This window comes from Mesoplodon bidens, assembly GCF_964165515.1.
Source record: "Mesoplodon bidens genome assembly, chromosome: 11".
Lineage (NCBI taxonomy): Eukaryota > Metazoa > Chordata > Mammalia > Artiodactyla > Ziphiidae > Mesoplodon > Mesoplodon bidens.
The window spans coordinates 24994628-25014934 of NC_138167.1; the positions used below are offsets into that span (position 1 = coordinate 24994628).

Consider the following 20307-nt stretch of genomic DNA (forward strand, 5'->3'; position numbering starts at 1 on the left):
CTTCTATTTGTCTTCATTATTTCCATTGCTTTATTGATTCAAGTTACTAATGTCAAAGTATAGTATACTGTAACAGGAACTGTGCTTGACCTGATGACCTTCTCATCCATGTAGCCTCTAACTAGTAGTGTACACCAGGTGTCAAATGGATCATAGTACAAAAGATGATTATCGAGTGGGGCTCTGAAGAATACAAGGGAGCACAATCCAAGCATGCCCAATCTATACAATAGCTGAGAAGGATTTTCTATTTTTGGAAAAATGCTTATAGATGCTACTAACTATAACTGTGAGTGACTAAATCTCTACTCTCTAAATCTTTGTCAGAGATAACTTTAAGCACAATTTCTTTTTAAAGTACGCTCTTCCTTTCAAAGCTTTAATAAGAAATCTAAATCAGGGACAAATTCCAGTCTCCTACAAGTAGAAAAATTAGAATACACATAGCAACTTATAAATATGCTCCCCCATTCCTTTTCTACCATCCTAATCCAAGCCCCTCCATCATCTCCCCACCACCTGGCAATGTCCTAACTACTCCTGTTGAAATTATTTTCCCCTCAGTAAATTTTTCTAAATGATATCTTACAAAACTTAAAAAGAACACTAGTTATTTCTAATGTTTTGAACAAATTAATCAGCAATTTAGCTCAAATTCTAACACAACAGGGTCACTTATATGTGTTGGGTCACTTGAGGTGGGCCTATAACTACTACTTAGGATCTCACTTTTCCTATGTTGTGAAGCTAGGAGAGTGCTTCACATAAAGCCAAACTCTCCTACCAAGGTAGGACCTGGACTACAACTAACAATCTTCTGACCTCACATTTGAAAACGGGCTCCATTGGAGTCTTTATATCTTTACCAGACCAGTACTTTCCTTAGAAACACGACTCGATATTTAGAATATTGTTACCCATAGACACTTAATAGTCATGGAACCCAAGTGTACACTTAATTCTTGTTGCCTAGAGATATAACAATACACATAAGTCAAAAACAAGAGGGGAACTGCTATACCTAATTTTCAGAGCCTGCATTCTTTCCACTAGATTATACTGCTGAAACACATTCTTAATTCTCTAAGAATTTAATATTATGTTAACAATACACTAAAAATAATTCTTAAAGGGCTTCCCTGGTGGCCCAGTGGCTGGGAATCCGCCTGCCAGTGCAGGGGACGTGGGTTTGAGCCCTCGTCCAGGAGGATCCCACGTGCCGCGGAGCAGCTGGACCCGTGCGCCACAACTACTGAGCCTGTGCTCTGGAGCCTGCGAGCCATGACTGGTGAGGCCTGCGAGCCTGGAGCCCGTGCTCTGCAAGGAGAGAGGCCACTGCAACGAGAAGCCCGCCCACTGCCACGAAGAGTAGCCCCCACTTGCAGCAACTAGAGAAAGCCTGCGTGCAGCAGTGAAGCAGCCAAAAATAAATAAAAAATAATAATACTTCTTAAGATATAAAAATTCTCTCTTTATATGCTATTATATGTACATATTAAAAAGTCAACTTTCCAGAATAGAAATGCAGTGTAAAATCGAAAAGACACATACGTACCCAAGAAAACAATCTGTATCATTCATCCACTGATTTATAAACTGTACAGTTACAGGTCCAGGGTTGTGAGGCAACTGAATTCGTTCTAAGGTATGTAGCAGCAAATCAGGGTTGTAGTACAAGGCAGCAATTGCAACCTGAAGACACATAGTACGAAGCTCACTAGTTTTGACCCCTCGGGTTAATCTCTCCAAAACAAGTTGAACAAAGAGTGGAATGCACTAGAGGAAAAAAGAAAAAGAGAAATCAAGTAACTTTTATAGAAAGCTGAATGTTGGTGAAGTGTTATCAATAAATCAGATACTCTTAATGACAGTGAAACTTTTGCTTGTTTAAATCATTTTTAGAATTATTAAACCCAGAGAGCTTAAATGGCCAAAAAGAGGTCCTACAGTAGTGCCAAAACATCTCCTTCCCTTTTATGTGAAGATTACATTTAGTTGAAGATTGTTCTACAAGAGTCCACACTCAAATGATGGCTATAATCCAAATGTAGACTTAGTTACTTCCATGTTTGAGTTAAAATGACTAGGGTGGAATTTTTCTTTGATAAATCAAATTGGAAATACAGTTGACCCTTGAACAACGCAGGTTTGAACTATATGGATCCACTTAAATGTAGGTTTTTTTCAATAGTGAATACTACAGTACTACACTATCCACAGTTGGCTGAATCCGTGGATAGGGAGAAAACGTGTATACACAGGGCCAACTGTAAGTTATACGTGGATTTCTGACTGTGCAGAGGGTCAAGGCCTCTAACTCCTGCATTGTTCAAGGGTCAAGTGTAAAAAAAAATGAGACTAAAAATAAGCATGATGTGATCAGAATTTCTCTTGAGAAATTCCTAAAAAAGTCACAGGGATGTAATGAATGACATGGTGACTAAACTTAAGAATACTGTATTGTACATTTGAAAGTTGCTAAGAAAGAGTAGACATTAAAAGCTCTCATCACAAGAAAAAAAAATTTTTTAACTATGTATGGTGATGGATGTTAACTAGACTTACTGTCATGATCATTTCCCTGTATATACAAATACTGACTCATGTTGTATACCTGAAATTAAGATAATTTTATATGTTAAATATATCTCAATAAAATTTTTGAAAAAGAAAATTCCTGTTGGTATAAGTAAAAAGATTGAAGAAAAATAGTGGATTTCATACATTAAAATCCTATGACTCCAATTCTAAAGTGCAATATTGTTTAATTTTATTAGAAATATTTCCTAACAGTTACTTTCAATTAAAAGGGATGGGCTAACTGTGGAAAACAGATGGAGATTTCTCAAAAAACTAAAAATACTACTACCATATGACCTAGCAATTCCACACTTGGGTATATATCCAAAAAAACAAAAACAAAAACACTAATTCAAAAAGATACATGCACCCCAATGTTCATAGCAGCATTATTTACAATTGCCAAGATATGAAAGCAACCTAAGTGTCCATCAACAGATGAATGGATAAAGAAGATGTGGTATATATACACAATGAAATACTACTCAGCTATAATAAAGAATGAAATTTTGCCATTTGCAGCAACATGAATGGACTTGGAGGGCATTATGCTAAGTGAAATCAGTCAGACAGAGAAAGATAAAAACTGTATGATAGGGGCTTCCCTGGTGGCGCAGTGGTTGAGAGTCCGCCTGCCGATGCAGGGGACACGGGTTCGTGCCCCGGTCTGGGAAGATCCCACATGCCGCGGAGCGGCTGGGCCCGTGAGCCATGGCTGCTGAGCCTGCGCGTCCGGAGCCTGTGCTCCGCAACGGGAGAGGCCACAACAGTGAGAGGCCCACGTACCGCACAAAAAAAAAAAAAAAAAAAAAAAAAAAAAAAAAAAAAAAACTGTATGATATCACTTATATGTGGAATCTAAAAAATACAACAAACTAGTGAATATAACAAAAAAAAGTAGACTCACAGATATAGAGAACAAACTAGGGGTTACCAGCAGGGAGAGGGAAGGGGGAGGTGCAATATAGGGGTAGAGGAGTAAGAGGTACAAATTATTAGGTATAAAATAAGCTACAAGGATATATTGTACAACATGGGAAATATAACCAATCTTTTATAATAACTACAATGGAGTATAACCTTTAAAAATTGTGAATCACTATATTGCACACCTGTGACTTATACAATATTGTACAGCAACTATAGTTCAATTTTTAAAAAGGGATGGGCTAAAATATTTTGTGTAAAATAAAATTCTGAGGTCTTAATATAAGTTTATTTTTAAATTAAACTTTAAAAATCACAGTTTCAGGGGAGAATGGGATGAATAGGTGGAATACAGAGGGTTTTTAGGGCAGTGTAGTGAAACTAGTCTGCATGATACTCTAATGGTAGATACATGTCATTATACATTTGTCCAAACCTATGAAGTGTGTACACCAAGAGTACACCCTAGTATAAACTGCGGTCTCTGGGTGATAATCATGTGTCAGTAGGTTCATCAGTTATAACGAATGTACCACCCTGGCGGAGATGTTGATAATGGGGAAGGCTATGTATGTGTGGGGTAAGGGGTACAGGAGAAATCTCTATATCTTCTGCTCAATTTCTCTGAGAGCCTGTAACTACTCTGAAAAATCAAATCTATTAAAAAATAATCAGAGTTTCACGTAAAAATTTAAGACAATTTCAATGTTTCCTTTAGTAAGCCAAACTGTAACTACATTAGTATCAGAAGAATACTAGACTTGTTTAGGATGATATATGATATCAAAACACATGACTACATGTGGTACTTTTAAGATTGAGATTTTTATAAAGAAATGACTAGTCTGATTAACTCTATTGATTTTGTCTCATATTCTGATATAGAGCACATATAGGACATAGGCTCTATTAAAAATTATTACTACAGTTAAATAATTATTGTGAATCAATGAAGCCAAAAGAAAATGTAAACTAAGTCTGAAAAACTTTTTGATATATTTTAATAACAAAGCTTCATTTTAACAAATATCTACTATTAGGTGCAAAGCCATTAAGAATACAAAGAAACTTTGAGGTTTCAAAATTAGTAAAACTAAAATGATCCGTTTATATTAAAATAAAGTCAATTATGGGGATTGATTATGCAGAATACCTCCATATACTACTATGGAGTGATCTGCAAGATATATTATTAAGTGAAGAAGGCAAGATGGAAAAAAAATATGTTTAGAATGCTACTGTTTAAGAAGGTGAGGAGAGAATGGCTATAACAATTTGCTTTTTTTTTTTTAATGGAAGGATGAACTAAAAACTGGGGGGTGGGGGGAGGGTAGAAATGGGGAAAGAAAGTAATGGTAGAGGGGACAGGAATGGAAGCTAGATTTCCCTGAATATACCTTGTTTTGTAAATTAGACTTTACACTTTGCATATGTTTTATTCACAGAAAATTTAAGCAATCCCTAAAAGTTAAAATAAAATGAAATAAATAATCAAACAAACAGGGATTATGTTAAGTTACTTTAAAATTTATGATTTGACTTGTTTGGCTATAAATATCCCTAGCATATGAATATACCCTTGAGATAGAAGGAGCTACTAAAAAATCTTAAACTGTTCATAATGATCATATGTTGGCGATAATATATACATATTAGTGGGGTAAAGTAAGTGAGTAATTATGATGAGAACCAGGATTTTGGGTGTGGGAGATACTGATTAGGATCAATTAGTTTAAGTAAAAATAATGTAGTTCTAAATTTGAACTGGAAACATCTGTGTCTACTAGTGATGCATTAATCTTAAGATAATATAATATGTATTTCCTGGTTCTCTTTTGAGGAAATAAAGACCTACTCAATAGCAAGGAATATCCCTTGTGCAGTCTTGGAATACCATTTCCCAGGGTAGGGCAGGAAATGTACAAGATGAAACTGGAACATCTAATCACACCACACAGCAGAAAACTTCCAAAGTCTATGCGAGTCAGGTCAAAAGCACTCATATGGCAAACTCAAGAGGCTCCCACTGGCCTAAGTTGAAAGAACTTTGTATACCTGAAATATACTGAATATACTTGATGTGTATCAAATAAATTTGAATCTATAAGGTCAAATAATACTAAAAAGCTAAAAAAAAAAAAAAAAACCATAAAAAACACCTCACTGGTCATCTTTGGAGGATGCTCCAAAGATGGAGCATAAGGAAACAAACATATTGTCTCAATCATGACAAATAAAGGCAAATACTCAAACTATTCCTCAGAGTAATCTAATAATTGATGAAAAAACACTTCTCTTCATAGAAGTAATTCCACTCATAAATGAAGAAGGAATGACAGAATTAGAATATCATCACCAACAGCACTAAGATCATAAGACGAGAGACAACCATTCTGTCCCTAGTAGAAATACACAACACCACCTATGAAGTATTCTTGCCAAAAAATCAAAATTGAATCCAACCAAATCTCTAGATCTAACTACCAATTTACAAGAAATATTGAGGAATTTAATTCTAAGGCATTACAATCCTTCAGCACAGTAATGGTAACCTCACTAACATTAGACAGTGAGTTAACTCACTTAACTTTCTGACATAGAAATGCTTGGGTACCAACTTTCCAATCCCTCTAACAACCCAGTTTTAGGAGTAGAAACCCACTGTACATACATTACATATGAAATTCTTACTTGCTAACTTCAAATGAGTCTATCCAGCTAAAAGCAATTCTTTTATTCAATTCTTCTTTACTACTTACTAGACTCCTCCAAACTGAAATTTCAACTTTTTTCATTTTCTACAACTCTTCCTATTTAACTGCGAAAATAAAGCCATTGGACTTAAGTTTCCACATCCCTTATTTCTACCTCAAGACAGATCTCTATATCAGCATTATCTAAACGGCACTGTCACAACAGTTAATAGATGTTCCTTGGGTTTGGAAAACAAAAAGATTCCACTGTTAAATTAATTTGGAAAACACAGAATACTAACCACTCCCCCTTAGGCACATTTCCAGATAAAGGCACTAAGAATTCAAGCAATAATGAAGTGAATTTTGTTTTATCCAGTTTTCCCCAGACCACTGAATACACTTTTTTATGAACACCTACTGACACCATTAGATGGTCACCATTTGAGTAATATCACTCTATTCCCATCTCCTGGTATCTACACTTTCTGTTTCTGTGAAAAAGATCATCTATTTTCCAAGGTAAACCTGTGCTCACAGGCTTCTCCCTGCCCTCATCTTATGTCTTATTTTTTCTGGTGTTTTCTATGCAATGTCTGCAATGCCTCCCACTATGAATCTTGTTCTAATCTTCCACTCCCAATGCTACTTGCTTAGAACAGAACTAATACCTTCAGACCTCAACCTCACTGAAGATGAAATAAAGACATTCTCAGAAAAAAAAAAAAAAAAACAGAACTCATTGCTAGCAGACCTATCCTACAAGAAATACTAAAGGAAGTTCTTCGGGCTGAAAGCAAGTGACCCAGAGGGTAATTCAAAGACAAATAAAGACACACACACACACACACACACACAAACACACACACACTCCAGTAAAGGTAATTATGTAATTATAAAAAATAGTAAAAATAGTATTTCTTTCACTTTCTTAACTGTTTTAAAAAGCAATCCCATAAAATAACATGTTATAATTGTATTGTTGAAACTATAAAATGTAATATATCCAACATTAATAATACAAAGGATGTAGAAGCAAGATTCTACTGGAATAAGGAAATGACACCAGACGGTAACTTCAACCCACAGCAAACAAATAAAGAGAACTGAGAAATGGTAAATAAGAAGGCTAATATAACAAGTGTATATCTGTAGATATATACTTGGTTGCCTTTTTTCTTAGCTTCTTTGAAATAAAATTGCAAATAGAAATAATTACAAACAGTGTATTGTTGGATTTATAACATATATAGATGCAATATATATGGCAGCAGTAGTACAAAAAGGGGGAAGAGGGAATAGAGCTATATAAGAGTAATGCATCTATATCTCACTAAAAGTTAGGTTAATCTCAATCTGAAGTATATTCTGATAAGGTAAGATATATATGGTAAGCCCTAGAGCAACCACTAAGAAAAATGTTTTAAATAGTGGAAAAAAATTAAAGGAATTAAAATGTGACATTAGAAAATATGTACTTAATTCAAAAGAAAGCAGTAAAGAAAGAATAGGGGAACAACAACAAAACATGAGACATATAAATAAAAAATAAAATGACAGATTGAATCTGTGTGTATCAGTAACAACAATAAATGTGAATGGGTCAATTCAAAGATACAAATAGGTTGAAAGTAAAAGAATGGAAAAAGATATATCATGCAAACAGCAACCATAAGAAAGCTGAAATGGATATACTAATATTAGACAAAAACAACATCAAAACAAACAAAAAGTGTTACTAGAGATAAAGAGAGACAATTTTAATGATAAAAGGGTCAATCCATCAGGAAGATAAAACCATTATAAACATACATACACATAACAGAGCCCCAAAATACATGAAACAACTGACAGAAATAAAGGGAGAACTAGATAATTCAATAACAGTTGGAGAACTTAATACTTCACTTTTGATAATGAATAGAACAATTAGGTAGAAGATCAGCAAAAAATAAAAGACTTAATCAACATTATAAACCAACTAGATCTAACAACATCTATAGAACACTCAGCCCAATAACAGCAAAGTACATATTATTCTCAAGTGCACATGGAACAATCTCCAGGACAGACTACATGCAGGGCCATAAAATAAGCCTCAATAAACTTAAAAGGAATGAAATCACACAAAGTATGTTCTCCAATTACAATGGAGTAAAATTAGAAATCATTAACAGAAAGAATTCTGGTAAATTCACAAACATATGGAAATTAAACAACACACTCCTAAATAACCAGTGGGTCCAGAATAAATCACAAGGGAAATAAGAGCATATTTTGAGATGAATGAATATGAACACATGCCAAAACTTATAACGTAGCTAAAGCAGTGGTTAGAGGGAAATTTATAGCTATCAATCCCCATATTAAAAAAGAAGAAATATCTCAATCTAATAACCTAAACTTCTACCTCAAGACTCTGGAAAAAGAAGAGCAAGCTAAACTCAAAGCAAGTAGAAGGGAATAAATTATGAGGATTAGAGCAAAAACTAATGAAATAGCAAACCAAAAAAACAGACAACAAAATCATAAATTGGTTCCTTGAAAAGATGAACAAAATTGACAAACCTCTACCTCAACTAACAAAAGGGGGAAAAAGAATGAAAGAGAAGATAATAATTACTAAAATCAGGAACAAAACAGGGTCATTATTACCAACCTACAAAAACAAAAAGTAATATAATGAAATATTATGAACTGAATGCCAACTAATTAGTTAATTTAGATGAAATGGACAACTTCCTAGAAAGATGCAAACTCCTACATTAACTCAAAAAGAAATAGAGGGCTACCCTGGTGGCACAGTGGTTGAGAGTCCGTCTGTCGATGCAGGGGACACGGGTTCGTGCCCCGGTCCGGGAAGATCTCACATGCCGCGGAGCAGCTAGGCCTGTGAGCCATGGCCCCTGAGCCTGCACATCCGGAGCCTGTGCTCCGCAACGGGAGAGGCCACAACAGTGAGAGGCCCGCGTACCGCAAAAAAAAAAAAAAAAAAAAAAGAAATAGAAATACAAGTAGACCTATAACAAATAATGAGATTGAATTGGTAATTTTAAAACTACCCACAAAAAAAGCTCAGGCAAAGATGGCTTCACTGCTAAATTCTAACATTTAAAAAACACCAACCTTCAGAAACTCTTCCAAAAAATAAAAGAGGAGGGAGCACTTCCCAACTCATTCCACAAGGCCAGCATAACTCTGATTCCAAAGCCAGACAAAGATACCACAAGGAAAAAAAATTACAGATCAATATCTCTTATAAATACAGGTACAAAAATAGTTTAAAAAAAATACCACCTAACTGAATCTAGAAATATATAAAAAGGATCATACTCCATGATCAAGAAGGATTTACACCAGGAATTCAAGGTTGATTTAACATCTGAAAATCAGTTAAAGCAAAACACCGTATCAACAGAATAAAGGACAAAACCCACATGATCATCTCAATAGATGCAGAAAAAGCATTTGATAAAATTCAACATGACTTCATGATCAAAACACTCAACAAACCACGAATAAACAGGAACACACTCAATCTGATAAAAGACATCTATGAAAAGCCCACAGCTTACATCAGACTTAATGGTGAAAGGAATGCTTTGCCCCCTAAGATCAGGAACAAGACAAAATGTCTTCTCTCGCCACATCCATTCAACATTGCACTGAAGGTTCTAGCCAAGGCAATTAGGCAAGAAAAATAAAATAAAAAGCACCCAAGTTGGAAAGGTAAAACTCTATCTGCAGATGAGATGACCCTGTGTACAGAAAATCCTAAGAAATTCTCTGAAACTCTATTAAAACTAATAAACAAATTCGGCAAGGTTGCAAGAAACAACATAAATATAGAAAATGTATTTCTAAACACAGGCAATAAAACAACTTGAAAATAAAATTAAGAAAACAATACCATTTACAATAGCATTAAAAATGATAAAATATTTTATGAAGAATTTAACGAAAGAAACTTGTACTTGAAAACTACAAAACATTTTTGAAAAAAATTAAAGGTGACCTAAATAAAAGGAAAGACATCTCATGTTCAGGGATTGAAAGACTAAATATCCTCAAAGTGACAATACTTCCCAAAGTGATCTACAGATTTAGCACAATGCCTATCACAATCCCAGTTGGCTTCTTTGCTCAAATTGACAAGCTGATCCTAAAATTCATATGGAAATTCAAGGGACCATAATAGCCAAAACTATCTTACATAGGAACAAAATTGGAGGACACAAACTTCCTAATTTCAAAACTTACTACAAAGCTACAGTAATAAAGATACTGCAGTCCTGGATTAAGGACAAAAAAATTAATCAAATCTGAATGAGAATCCAGAAATATATCCTCACATTTACAGTCAATTGATTTCACAAAGTGTGCCAAGATAATTCAATGGGGAAAGAATAGTTTTTTTCCAACAAATTGTGCTGAGAAAACTTGATATCCATGTGCATAATAATGAATTTGTACCCCTTCCACAAACCATACTCAAAAATTAACTCAAAATGAATTAAAGACCTAAATGTTAGAGCTAAAACCATAAAACTCTTAGAGGAAAATGTTTGTGAACTTGAATTTAGCAATGGTTTCTTAAATATGATGCCAAATTGCATTGGGTATTTTTGTCATAGGATTTGTACCAGTAAACATAAACTATAGGCTATCTTTATAATTTTCCATCACAATATAAACAAAACATCAATCAGACATGCACATTTTAAATGTAAACATCAAGTAGGATGTTTTCTATACATATATTACCTGATCAATTCCCCTTCCTTTGCACTGAAGAATGATGACTTCAAGAAGTTTGGCTGCATGACATTCTGCATCTTCTCCTGCATCTCCACATAGTACCTGCAGTAATTAAAATTTCACTCAGCAGTAAATAGCAGTTGCAAAAAATTTAATCAAGTCTACATGAAGTAAATATCACATAAAAATTCAGCCATTAGAATCTCAGCGTTGCTTGCGTCATAAGTTTACCTTGCCAACCCAAAGAAGGAAGTTCAAAATGAAGTTCATCTATCTTCTTTATCTACTCTGACTCCTTATAAGGTGTAATAATTCACTTATTTAACTTTGGATTAATAAAATAGACTGTATGAGTTAACTGTCTAGACAAATGAAGCTTCCCTTTATGGAATGCATCAAAAAAATAAAATACAATGAAATCAAAAGAAAACAAAATAACCTTCTTCTTAAACAATTAAATACACCCTGTGTTTTTCTGTTCCTTTTGAATTCTTGTCTATATGCACCCATTTTTTCATAATGAAACCATAAATTTAATATTACACACCTTTTAATTTCCTCATTTGGACTTCATAAATTGAAGTACTTTCCATAGACATTATAACCATTTAGGACTATACAGTATTACAGAAGATGAGTATAAGAAAGCTTACCAGCCTGTTCCCCTAATGTCAATTCTGCATTTTCACTGATATGAACAATTATACAGTGCACATGTTCATACACCGAATGTGGTAGCCTTATAATAAGGTTCCCAGAAGAGAGATTTATAGAGTAGAGGCATGTTTAAATTAGAAGTAAAGAAATATGGAAAAATTAATAAGGGTTCAAACACAAGACATAAGAAAAAGAATAGACTTAACCCAGAGAATAAAAGTAAGATAGAAATTAGGAATATAAACAAAAAGAGGTAAAACAAAGAGAAATCAAAAATAGATTCATTAAAAAAAGACTTAAGTAGACTTTTGCCAAAATTATTTTTAAAAAGCAAAGAAAGCAAAATTTTAAAACATTATGAAAGACAAATACAGATAAAGGAAAGATTAAAAATGAGAATACTATGAACAATATTATATTCCTTATATATTTGAAAACTTAGATGAACTGGATAATTTCCTAGACAAATACAATTTAAGAAAACTGAATTTAAAAGATATTCCAGATAAAGATGACAGATTGAACATCCCCATTCAATTTTATCCCCTCCCAAAGGCCATTAAAATAAAGGTAAAGATATTTTAGAGGCATATATCCACAAAGGCAGAGAAAAGGAAAAAAAAAAAAGACAGCTATAAAATTGTAGAAGCTGGAAAACAGATGGATCAGTGAGCTGAAACATAAGCAGGTAGCTAGCAAAACCAAGAACCAACCCTATTTACATAAACTTAAAATTCTACCTCAAGAGCAGTGTTTCTAGATCTAGATTCTAAATATGTGGGCTCTGGAACCAGAATGCCATGGTCTAAATCCTAGTTCTACCATTTATGAGTTGTGTTTTTAGAAAAGCTGTTGGGTGGGCCAAAAAGTGCCTTCAGTTTTTTAAGTAAAAATAAAAGACACATTTTTCATTTTCACCAAGAACTTTACTGAACAACGTATTCACCCTTTTGTTCCACTACCTTCTGCCATTTTTCAGGCAACTTCATAATTCCATCTTCCCAAAACTTTTTATCTTTTTGAGCCAAGAACTATTCCAGGTGCCTTTTACGGTCTTCCAGGGAACTGAAATTTCTTTCCATTAAGAGATTTTGTAAATACCAAAATAAATGGAAATCCAAAGGTGCAAAGTCTGGTGAATACAGCAGATGAATCAGAACTTCTCAGCCAAGCTGTTTTTGCTGGGTCATCAAAGAAACATGTGCTCTTGCATTATCCTGATGGAAGATTATGTGTTTTCTGTTGACTAATTCTGGACGCTTTTCGTTGAGAGCTGCTTTCAGTTGGTCTAACTGGGAGCAGTACTTGTTGCAATTAATGGTTTGGTTTTCTGGAAGGAGCTCATAATAGAGCAGGGGTCCCCAACCCCCAGGCCACGGACCAGTAGCGGTCCACTGGTCCCGTCGCTCCCCATCGCTCGCATTACCGCCTGAACTCCGCCTCCTGTCAGATCAGCAGTGGCATTAGATTCTCATAGGAGTGTGAACCCTACTGTGAACTGCGCATGCAAGGAATCTAGGTTGCACGCTCCTTATGAGAATCTAAAGCCTGATGATCTGAGGTGGAGCTGGGGCGGTGATGCTAGCACTGGGGAGCGGCTGCAAATACAGGTTATCATTAGCAGACAGGTTTGCCCACACAGAGACCATAATAAATCAATTGCTTGCAGACTCGTATCAAAACCTTATCAGTGAGTGGCACGTGAAAACAAGCTCAGGGCTCCCACTGATTCTGCATTATGGTAAGTTGTATAATTATTTCATTATCTATTACAATGTAATAATAATAGAAATAAAGTGCACAATAAATATAATGTGCTTGAATCATCCCAAAACCATTCCCCCACCCCGCCCCCGGTCCGTGAAAAAACTGTCTTCCACGAAACCAGTCCCTGGTGCCAAAAATGTTGGGGACATCTGTAATAGAGGACTCCCTTCCAATCCCACCATATACACAACATCACCTCCTTTGGATGAAGACCAGCCTTGGGTGCTGTTGGTCGTGGTTCATTTTGCTTGCCCCACGATCTCTTCCGTTCCACATTGTTGTACAGTATACACTTTTCATTGCCCTTCACAACTTGTTTCAAAAACAGAACGTTTTCATTACGTTTCAGTAGAGAATCGCATGCAGAAATATGGTCAAGAAGGTTTTTTTCACTTAACCTATGTGGAACCCAAACATCAAAGTAATTCACATAACCAAGCTAGTGCAAATGATTTTCAACACTTGATTTGGATATTTTGAGTATATCAGCTACTTCCCATGTGGTAAAACGTTGATTGTCCTCAATTATTGTTTCGATTTGATCGCTATCAACTTCAACTGGTCTACCTGACCGTGGTGCATCGGCCAGCAAGGAATCTCCTACATGGAACTTCACAAACCACTTTTGACACATTTGATCAGTCACAGCACCTTCTCCAAACACTGCACAAATCTTTTTGTGTATTTCAGTTGCGTTTTTACCTTTCTTGAAATAATAAAGTTTAATATGCCAAAAATGTTGTTTTCCTTCCATCTTTAATATTAAAACGGCTATACAAAAATTCACCGATTTTTTTTTTTTTTTTTTTTTTCTGTACGCGGGCCTCTCACTGCTGTGGCCTCTCCCGTTGCGGAGCACAGGCTCCGGACACACAGGCTCCGCGGCCATGGCTCGCGGGCCCAGCCGCTGCGCGGCATGTGGGATCTTCCGGGATAGGGGCACGAACCCGTGTCCCCTGCATCGGCAGGCGGACTCTCAACCACTGCGCCACCAGGGAAGCCCAAATTCACCGATTTTGATAAGTCTTTTTTTAAACTCACGGTGATATGACAGCTGTCACATACAATCTAACAAAATTGTTTTTTGGTTTTTTTTTTTAGAAGATGTTGGGGGTAGGAGTTTATTAATTAATTATTTTTGTTGTGTTGGGTCTTCGTTTCTGTGCGAGGGCTTCCCCTAGTTGTGGCAAGCGGGGACCACTCTTCATCGCGGTGCAAGGGCCTCTCACTATCGCGGCCTCTCTTGTTGCGGAGCACAAGCTCCAGATGCGCAGGCTCAGTAGTTGTGGCTCATGCGCCTAGTTGCTCTGCGGCATGTGGGATCTTCCCGGACCAGGGCTCGAACCCGTGTCCCCTGCATTGGCAAGCAGATTCTGAACCACTGCGCCACCAGGGAAGCCCTAACAAAATTGTTTTGAATGAAGTTAAAGACAACTAAATGCTACTAGAGCCATCTTACGGAAAAAACCGAACGCACCTTTTGGCCCACCCAATATTTAACCTCTGTACCTTAGTCCTCATCTGTAAAAAGAAATATAGTAATATACTTATGTCATAGGATTATATGATACAGAAAGAAAAAAATCAGCCCCTTTTCCCAAAATTGCATTTAGTTGGTTTCTTTGTTTGCTGGTTTTGATGGTTTGAGGTTTTGTCCCCCCACAAAAGGAAGAGAAACAAAATATAGTACAGTAGCTTAAAAAATGGGCTCTGGAGCCAGATTACCAGGATTCAAATCTGGCTCCAACACATAACAGCTATGTGACTAGGTCAGTTTTCTAAACCTCAGGCACAATGCAAAATGCCTGTCTCCTCTTTGACAAAAGGTGATATAATGTTGTAAAGATTAAATAAATTCATGTGTATAAAGTGCTTAGGAAATACCAGTATACAGTAAGAGTTCAATAATAAGACCAGAAATAAGAAATATATTTAACTACTCGACAAGTAGAAGGAGATCACTGTGAACATCACTTTTACTATATCTGCTATAATACAGAGCAACTGTGAGTTATAAAGGACCATGTAGGATTGTTATGTTTCCTACCCTTGCTTTTTCTTCCCCTTTCCCTCACTAGTAGCTGTCTCTATAACTTAGGAAAAAACTGAAGACAGCCAGGTGATTATGACTTAACAAGCTGGGTTATTACAGAGCAATATGAGTCTTCAAAAATCGTGATTCTACTCCTGCTGTTTACATGTGATGAAACTTAGTGACTTCCCAAAATCTCCCAGGCTCTTTATAACTGAACTGAGACCTCCATCAGATAAACTGATTATCAGTTCAGCGCTTTTAACAGAGTCTGGTACACATCTCTTCTAGGGAGGAAAATAGGTTGTACACTAGCTATCTTACTCCCAACTCCAAGGCCAAACAGTTTTCTGGCTATTTGAGCTTTCTAAAATCTGCCATCTCTATGCAATACAGTTTTATATTTATGTATATATTGATACATATATTCACCTAAAAGAGGAGGAAAGCATTAGTCAACAATGATTCCCAGATACAACCAAGAGGGCCAAATCTAACTTGTGACAAAGATAACATAGTAGACAATCATGTTTGTGCATAAATACAACAGTAGCCATTATGTGGCTTACCAATTATCCTGTATTGAGCTAAACGATGATGTTTTTCCAACTATTCCAATTTTTTGTCTTATGTTATTTATGTTCAAATTACCTATATCTAGTGTCTTCTAATATATACATTCAATTAAAAGAAAAATCAATAATTGACAAACTGTGTGGTATTTTCCTAGCACTCTTTTTTAATCAAGGAGCAAGTCTGCATTTTTGAAAGAAAAAACACAAAGAAAATTATTTACCTAAGCATTATAAAGTACACAGCTATAAAAGTAGCAAACATTCTTAAGTATAACACACAATATGAAATTTTCAGATTATAATTCCAAACTCCATTTGCAAATACTAAATGACAAATATATGTTGATGAGAGCAATATAGAACTAAATGTATAAGAAACAAATTGAGAGAGTACCTGAAGTAAAATACAACATTAGTAAGTAAACATTAGTAAGTAAACCATTAGTAAGAATCACTATGACAAATGATTAGGACATGCTTACCTTTCTACACATTGTAAAAAGTATTTCTAAATGCTTTGGATTTGATAGTAAAGTATTTGTATCTATTGTCACATAATTATGCAGAAGAGGCATCATGTCTGGAAAAAAATTCAAAATCCCAGTGAGACTTGAGTAACACAAGTAGAAATAAATTATTACCACTGAAAGCATATTTCTGTAGCACCCACACATTACTATCTTCCCTTGCAACCACAAAATGCTAGAAATGAAAGTGTTAAATCCACCTTTTTTGTAAATGAGGAAATTGTGGATCAGAAAGACTAAAATGCTCATCATTTATTATAGTGATTGTTATTAATTTTCTCCTCTTTTTCCACAGCACTCATCACCATCTGACATACTGTATATTTGCTTACTTGGCTGTGTGTTTCCTACCCTCTCCCTCCCCCCACTAGAATGGAAGTGTCAAAAGGGCAAGGGCTGTCTATTTTTTTCACTGATGTATTGCTGAGCTTAGAACAATACTTGGAATATAGTTGATATTCAGAAAATATTAATAAATATATGGATATATACTCTGACTGCAAAGTAATTTAAGATACAGTAGGCAATATGGTCTCCCTCCTACTATCTCTATTCCTAGGGCTGAAAAACACTCCTATGGTAGCACCACCCTTTACTCGAAAATAATATCTATTTAGACACAGGAAAGCAAAACTGTTACATGGTCAAAGTCATACCTGTAAAATATTCAAAACAATCCTGCTGAAAAATCTCATATAATATACCTAGAAGTTGCCACATTTGAGGAGAAATACCATGGCAGGTTAAACTATATGCCAGTGAAAGAATTTCTTCATAGAATTCTAGAAAGAAGAAAATCTCTAGTTAGAATCCCAGGAAATAGCAAAAATTAAACACAGAGACCACTCAGAAGAGGATTTAGGCTATACACTCACACATGTTTTACATCTAATGTACTTTTGAGCATCTGTTTCTCAGCATTCACATCTTCAGCTACATCTATTTGCCACCTTCCGTTTCTTACCAAGATCTGCCCCCTACTCAATAAGACAAGCCAAAGATTTGTTTTTACTAAACTTACTTATAATACTGAAAAATTATATTTTTTATATTTTGTAATATAGAAAGTATAGTTTATATATCGTATGTGGCTCCTACACAGGATTTTAAATTTACAAATAATTAATGTTCTTCAGAGAGCTTAATTAATCTAGGTGAAAACATCTGTCTGTCTCACATATTTTTACAAACTATATACTGGACAGTATTTCGTCAATTTACAAAGCTTGTAAAATTTGTACAGTATTTTCTTAATTTACCTCAAGACAATTATACTCAAAGTATAGAAGAGTCCAAAGGGAATGTTCTTGCATTTGTACACATATTTATTATTACCCTCACTCAAAAGCAAATTATACCTAAACATACAATCAGAAAACACAAACCTCAATACAAAAATTTCAAATAATTCCTACCATGTCACTGAACAAAAAAGTCTAATTTCAAAGTTAATTATTTTTTTCCCTTCTTATTAAAAGGAACTAATATTCACCATGGAAGTTTGAATAAAGTTTTTTTCTGTAACATTATTTAAAACTTAATACATTCAAAAGCTAGTAATACAGATATATGCCTTACCAAAAGCAAAATAAGACGGAAATCATAGATACTGGGAAATAATTTGTTATGTAAGACAATCACTTGAAATACAACCAATTGTCTGAATATAAAATTTCTGAGAGTTCTGTTCAGGAAAGCAAATGCCTCTTCCTAAAGTGAAACCTAAAAGATAGAAATATTTCCTTTCACATTCCTGACAGCTACAGCATGTGTGCATGACCTGGCTACTCAGATGCTCAAGACCAGGACCCTGAATCCTGAGGGAGAAACTAGAAGGCACAAAGCTGTTCCAGTTTTGGGGGGTGGGGGTAGGGGGGACAGGGTCTGTGTTGGAGTCTGGACTATGGTAGGCAGCAGCCTAGGACCAAGTGTTGACCCAGGCAGCACTGGCCTTCTAAGCAGACCACTATTATGGCAGAATCCTGGCTGGCTCTGGCCAACTCCAGCCTTCCCACTGCTTTGGTGTGCTACGACTATCCTTCCGCTAAATTCCATTTCTGCTTAAATTGACCAGAAGTTTTTTTCATTTATTCTCAACCAAGAAGACTGACTATTAGGGTAGGATGGTTTTACTAACTTTGACTTACTGCATAAGACAGAACAGTTAAATCAGTAACAGCTAAGCCTGGCTTCTAATAATAAATCAACTTCATGAGTAAATTAGCAGTGAAAACAGGCAAAGGAGGGAGGGAGAAGTGGGACAATGGAAAGAGACTGGACCATGGACATAACATGGTCAGACTACTGTGGCGGGGGTCCTGGATTAACAGATTCAGCCCATGACATCTTCCAGAACAAGTTTGGTTGTTGTTTTTTTTAAATCTGAGATCTTGCATAGCCAAATATTGGTTCAAAAAAGGGCCACTAACATTAAGTGCATCACAGCTGAAAACATAAGAGAGATCAGCTATCACCCTGGGACTAGGGATGAGATTAGAGGAGACAGGCAGCTGAAATCATGGCTTTCTCCTCTGCCCACCACACCCAAGAAATAGGCCTCTTTCCTTTTTTTAACATCTTGATGTTGTAATTGCTCAAATTAAATATTTGGTGTAGGCAGATTACAGAATGTTGGTATAAACTACTTCCCTTTGCATTACTTTACAGTTTTTTCCTCAAGATTACTTTACAGTTTTTTCCTCAAGATTACTTTACTTTAAATTTAAATGGAGATTACATCCTTGTAACTTATTTATTTTATACCTAGTAATCTGTATCTCTTAATCCCCTTCACCTGAAATAAATAAGTTACAAGCATGTAATGCACAGCACAGGGAATACAGTCAATATTTTATAACTTTGTATGTAGCATATTCTATAAAAATATCAAATTACTACATTGTAAACCTGAAACTAATATAATACTGTAAATCAATTAAAAAAATTCACGTTTGAAGTCCTTAAAAAAATTTTTTTAATGGAGAATTTTCAGTTACAATCTCTTCCATGAATAAGGACATAAGTGAATGTACTCTTTTTGAGTGTATCAGAATCTCTGGAATTATGGTCCAGGAATCTTCATTTTAACTAGATCCTCAGTGATTCTTATGCACACCTAAGTCTTAGAACTACTGCTTTATAGCAACTATTTCAAAAGTAAGGAGTGCCCTTGGCAGGGTACAGGATAATCCACTGAGGTGGGAGAAGAATGTTATTAGAACACTTAGTGGCTATATACATATATATTTATATTTAATCTCATGTTTTTACATTTCTATTTTTATGTACATAAATGTAGTATAGTAACATGTATATTGCCTATAAATAGGTATTCAAATATTATTCACATACATTAGAAGTACATGCTCAATTTTTTACTAATGGTGTGAATGATAAAAAGTTTGGAGACGACTGCTCTTAGGCAGTAACATGCTTTTGTTCCATCTTTCTATCTATACACTATACAGGTTGCATTTCCCTCATGCCCACAAGATTTGGGGCTGGCATCTTCAAAATGCTTGGATACTATGAAAAAGTTGCCTCCTCTACAAATTCCAATCTGTGTATAACATCCAGCATTAGCTACTGATTCTACTCAGTAGTCAGGCACCATAACAGATAACAGAACAACAACTAATTCACACTTCTGATAGGATATATGTCTATCATTTCACATTTTTCAATCCCAGATTAAAGTAACCTCACCTGAACCTCATCCCAGTTCCTCCTTTCTAAAAAACTTTAAATACTCTGTTCTTTAAAAACTCCAAGACCAAAAATTCTTAACTGGA

The 20307-nt window shown here is 35.3% G+C and overlaps 1 protein-coding gene across 2 annotated transcripts in view; it reads right to left on the reverse strand.

The window, feature by feature from the left end:
- The window catches only part of IPO8 (importin 8), a 68824-nt gene that overhangs the window by 12784 nt on the left and 35733 nt on the right, over nucleotides 1–20307 (reverse strand). For both annotated transcript variants that reach the window (XM_081250089.1, XM_081250090.1), the window contains exons 18-21: nucleotides 17173–17298; nucleotides 16472–16569; nucleotides 10965–11060; nucleotides 1556–1776 (exon numbers count right to left, since the gene is read on the reverse strand). In XM_081250089.1, coding sequence (XP_081106215.1) covers nucleotides 1556–1776; nucleotides 10965–11060; nucleotides 16472–16569; nucleotides 17173–17298 — 541 coding nt within the window. The remainder of the gene's footprint in view (nucleotides 1–1555; nucleotides 1777–10964; nucleotides 11061–16471; nucleotides 16570–17172; nucleotides 17299–20307) is intronic.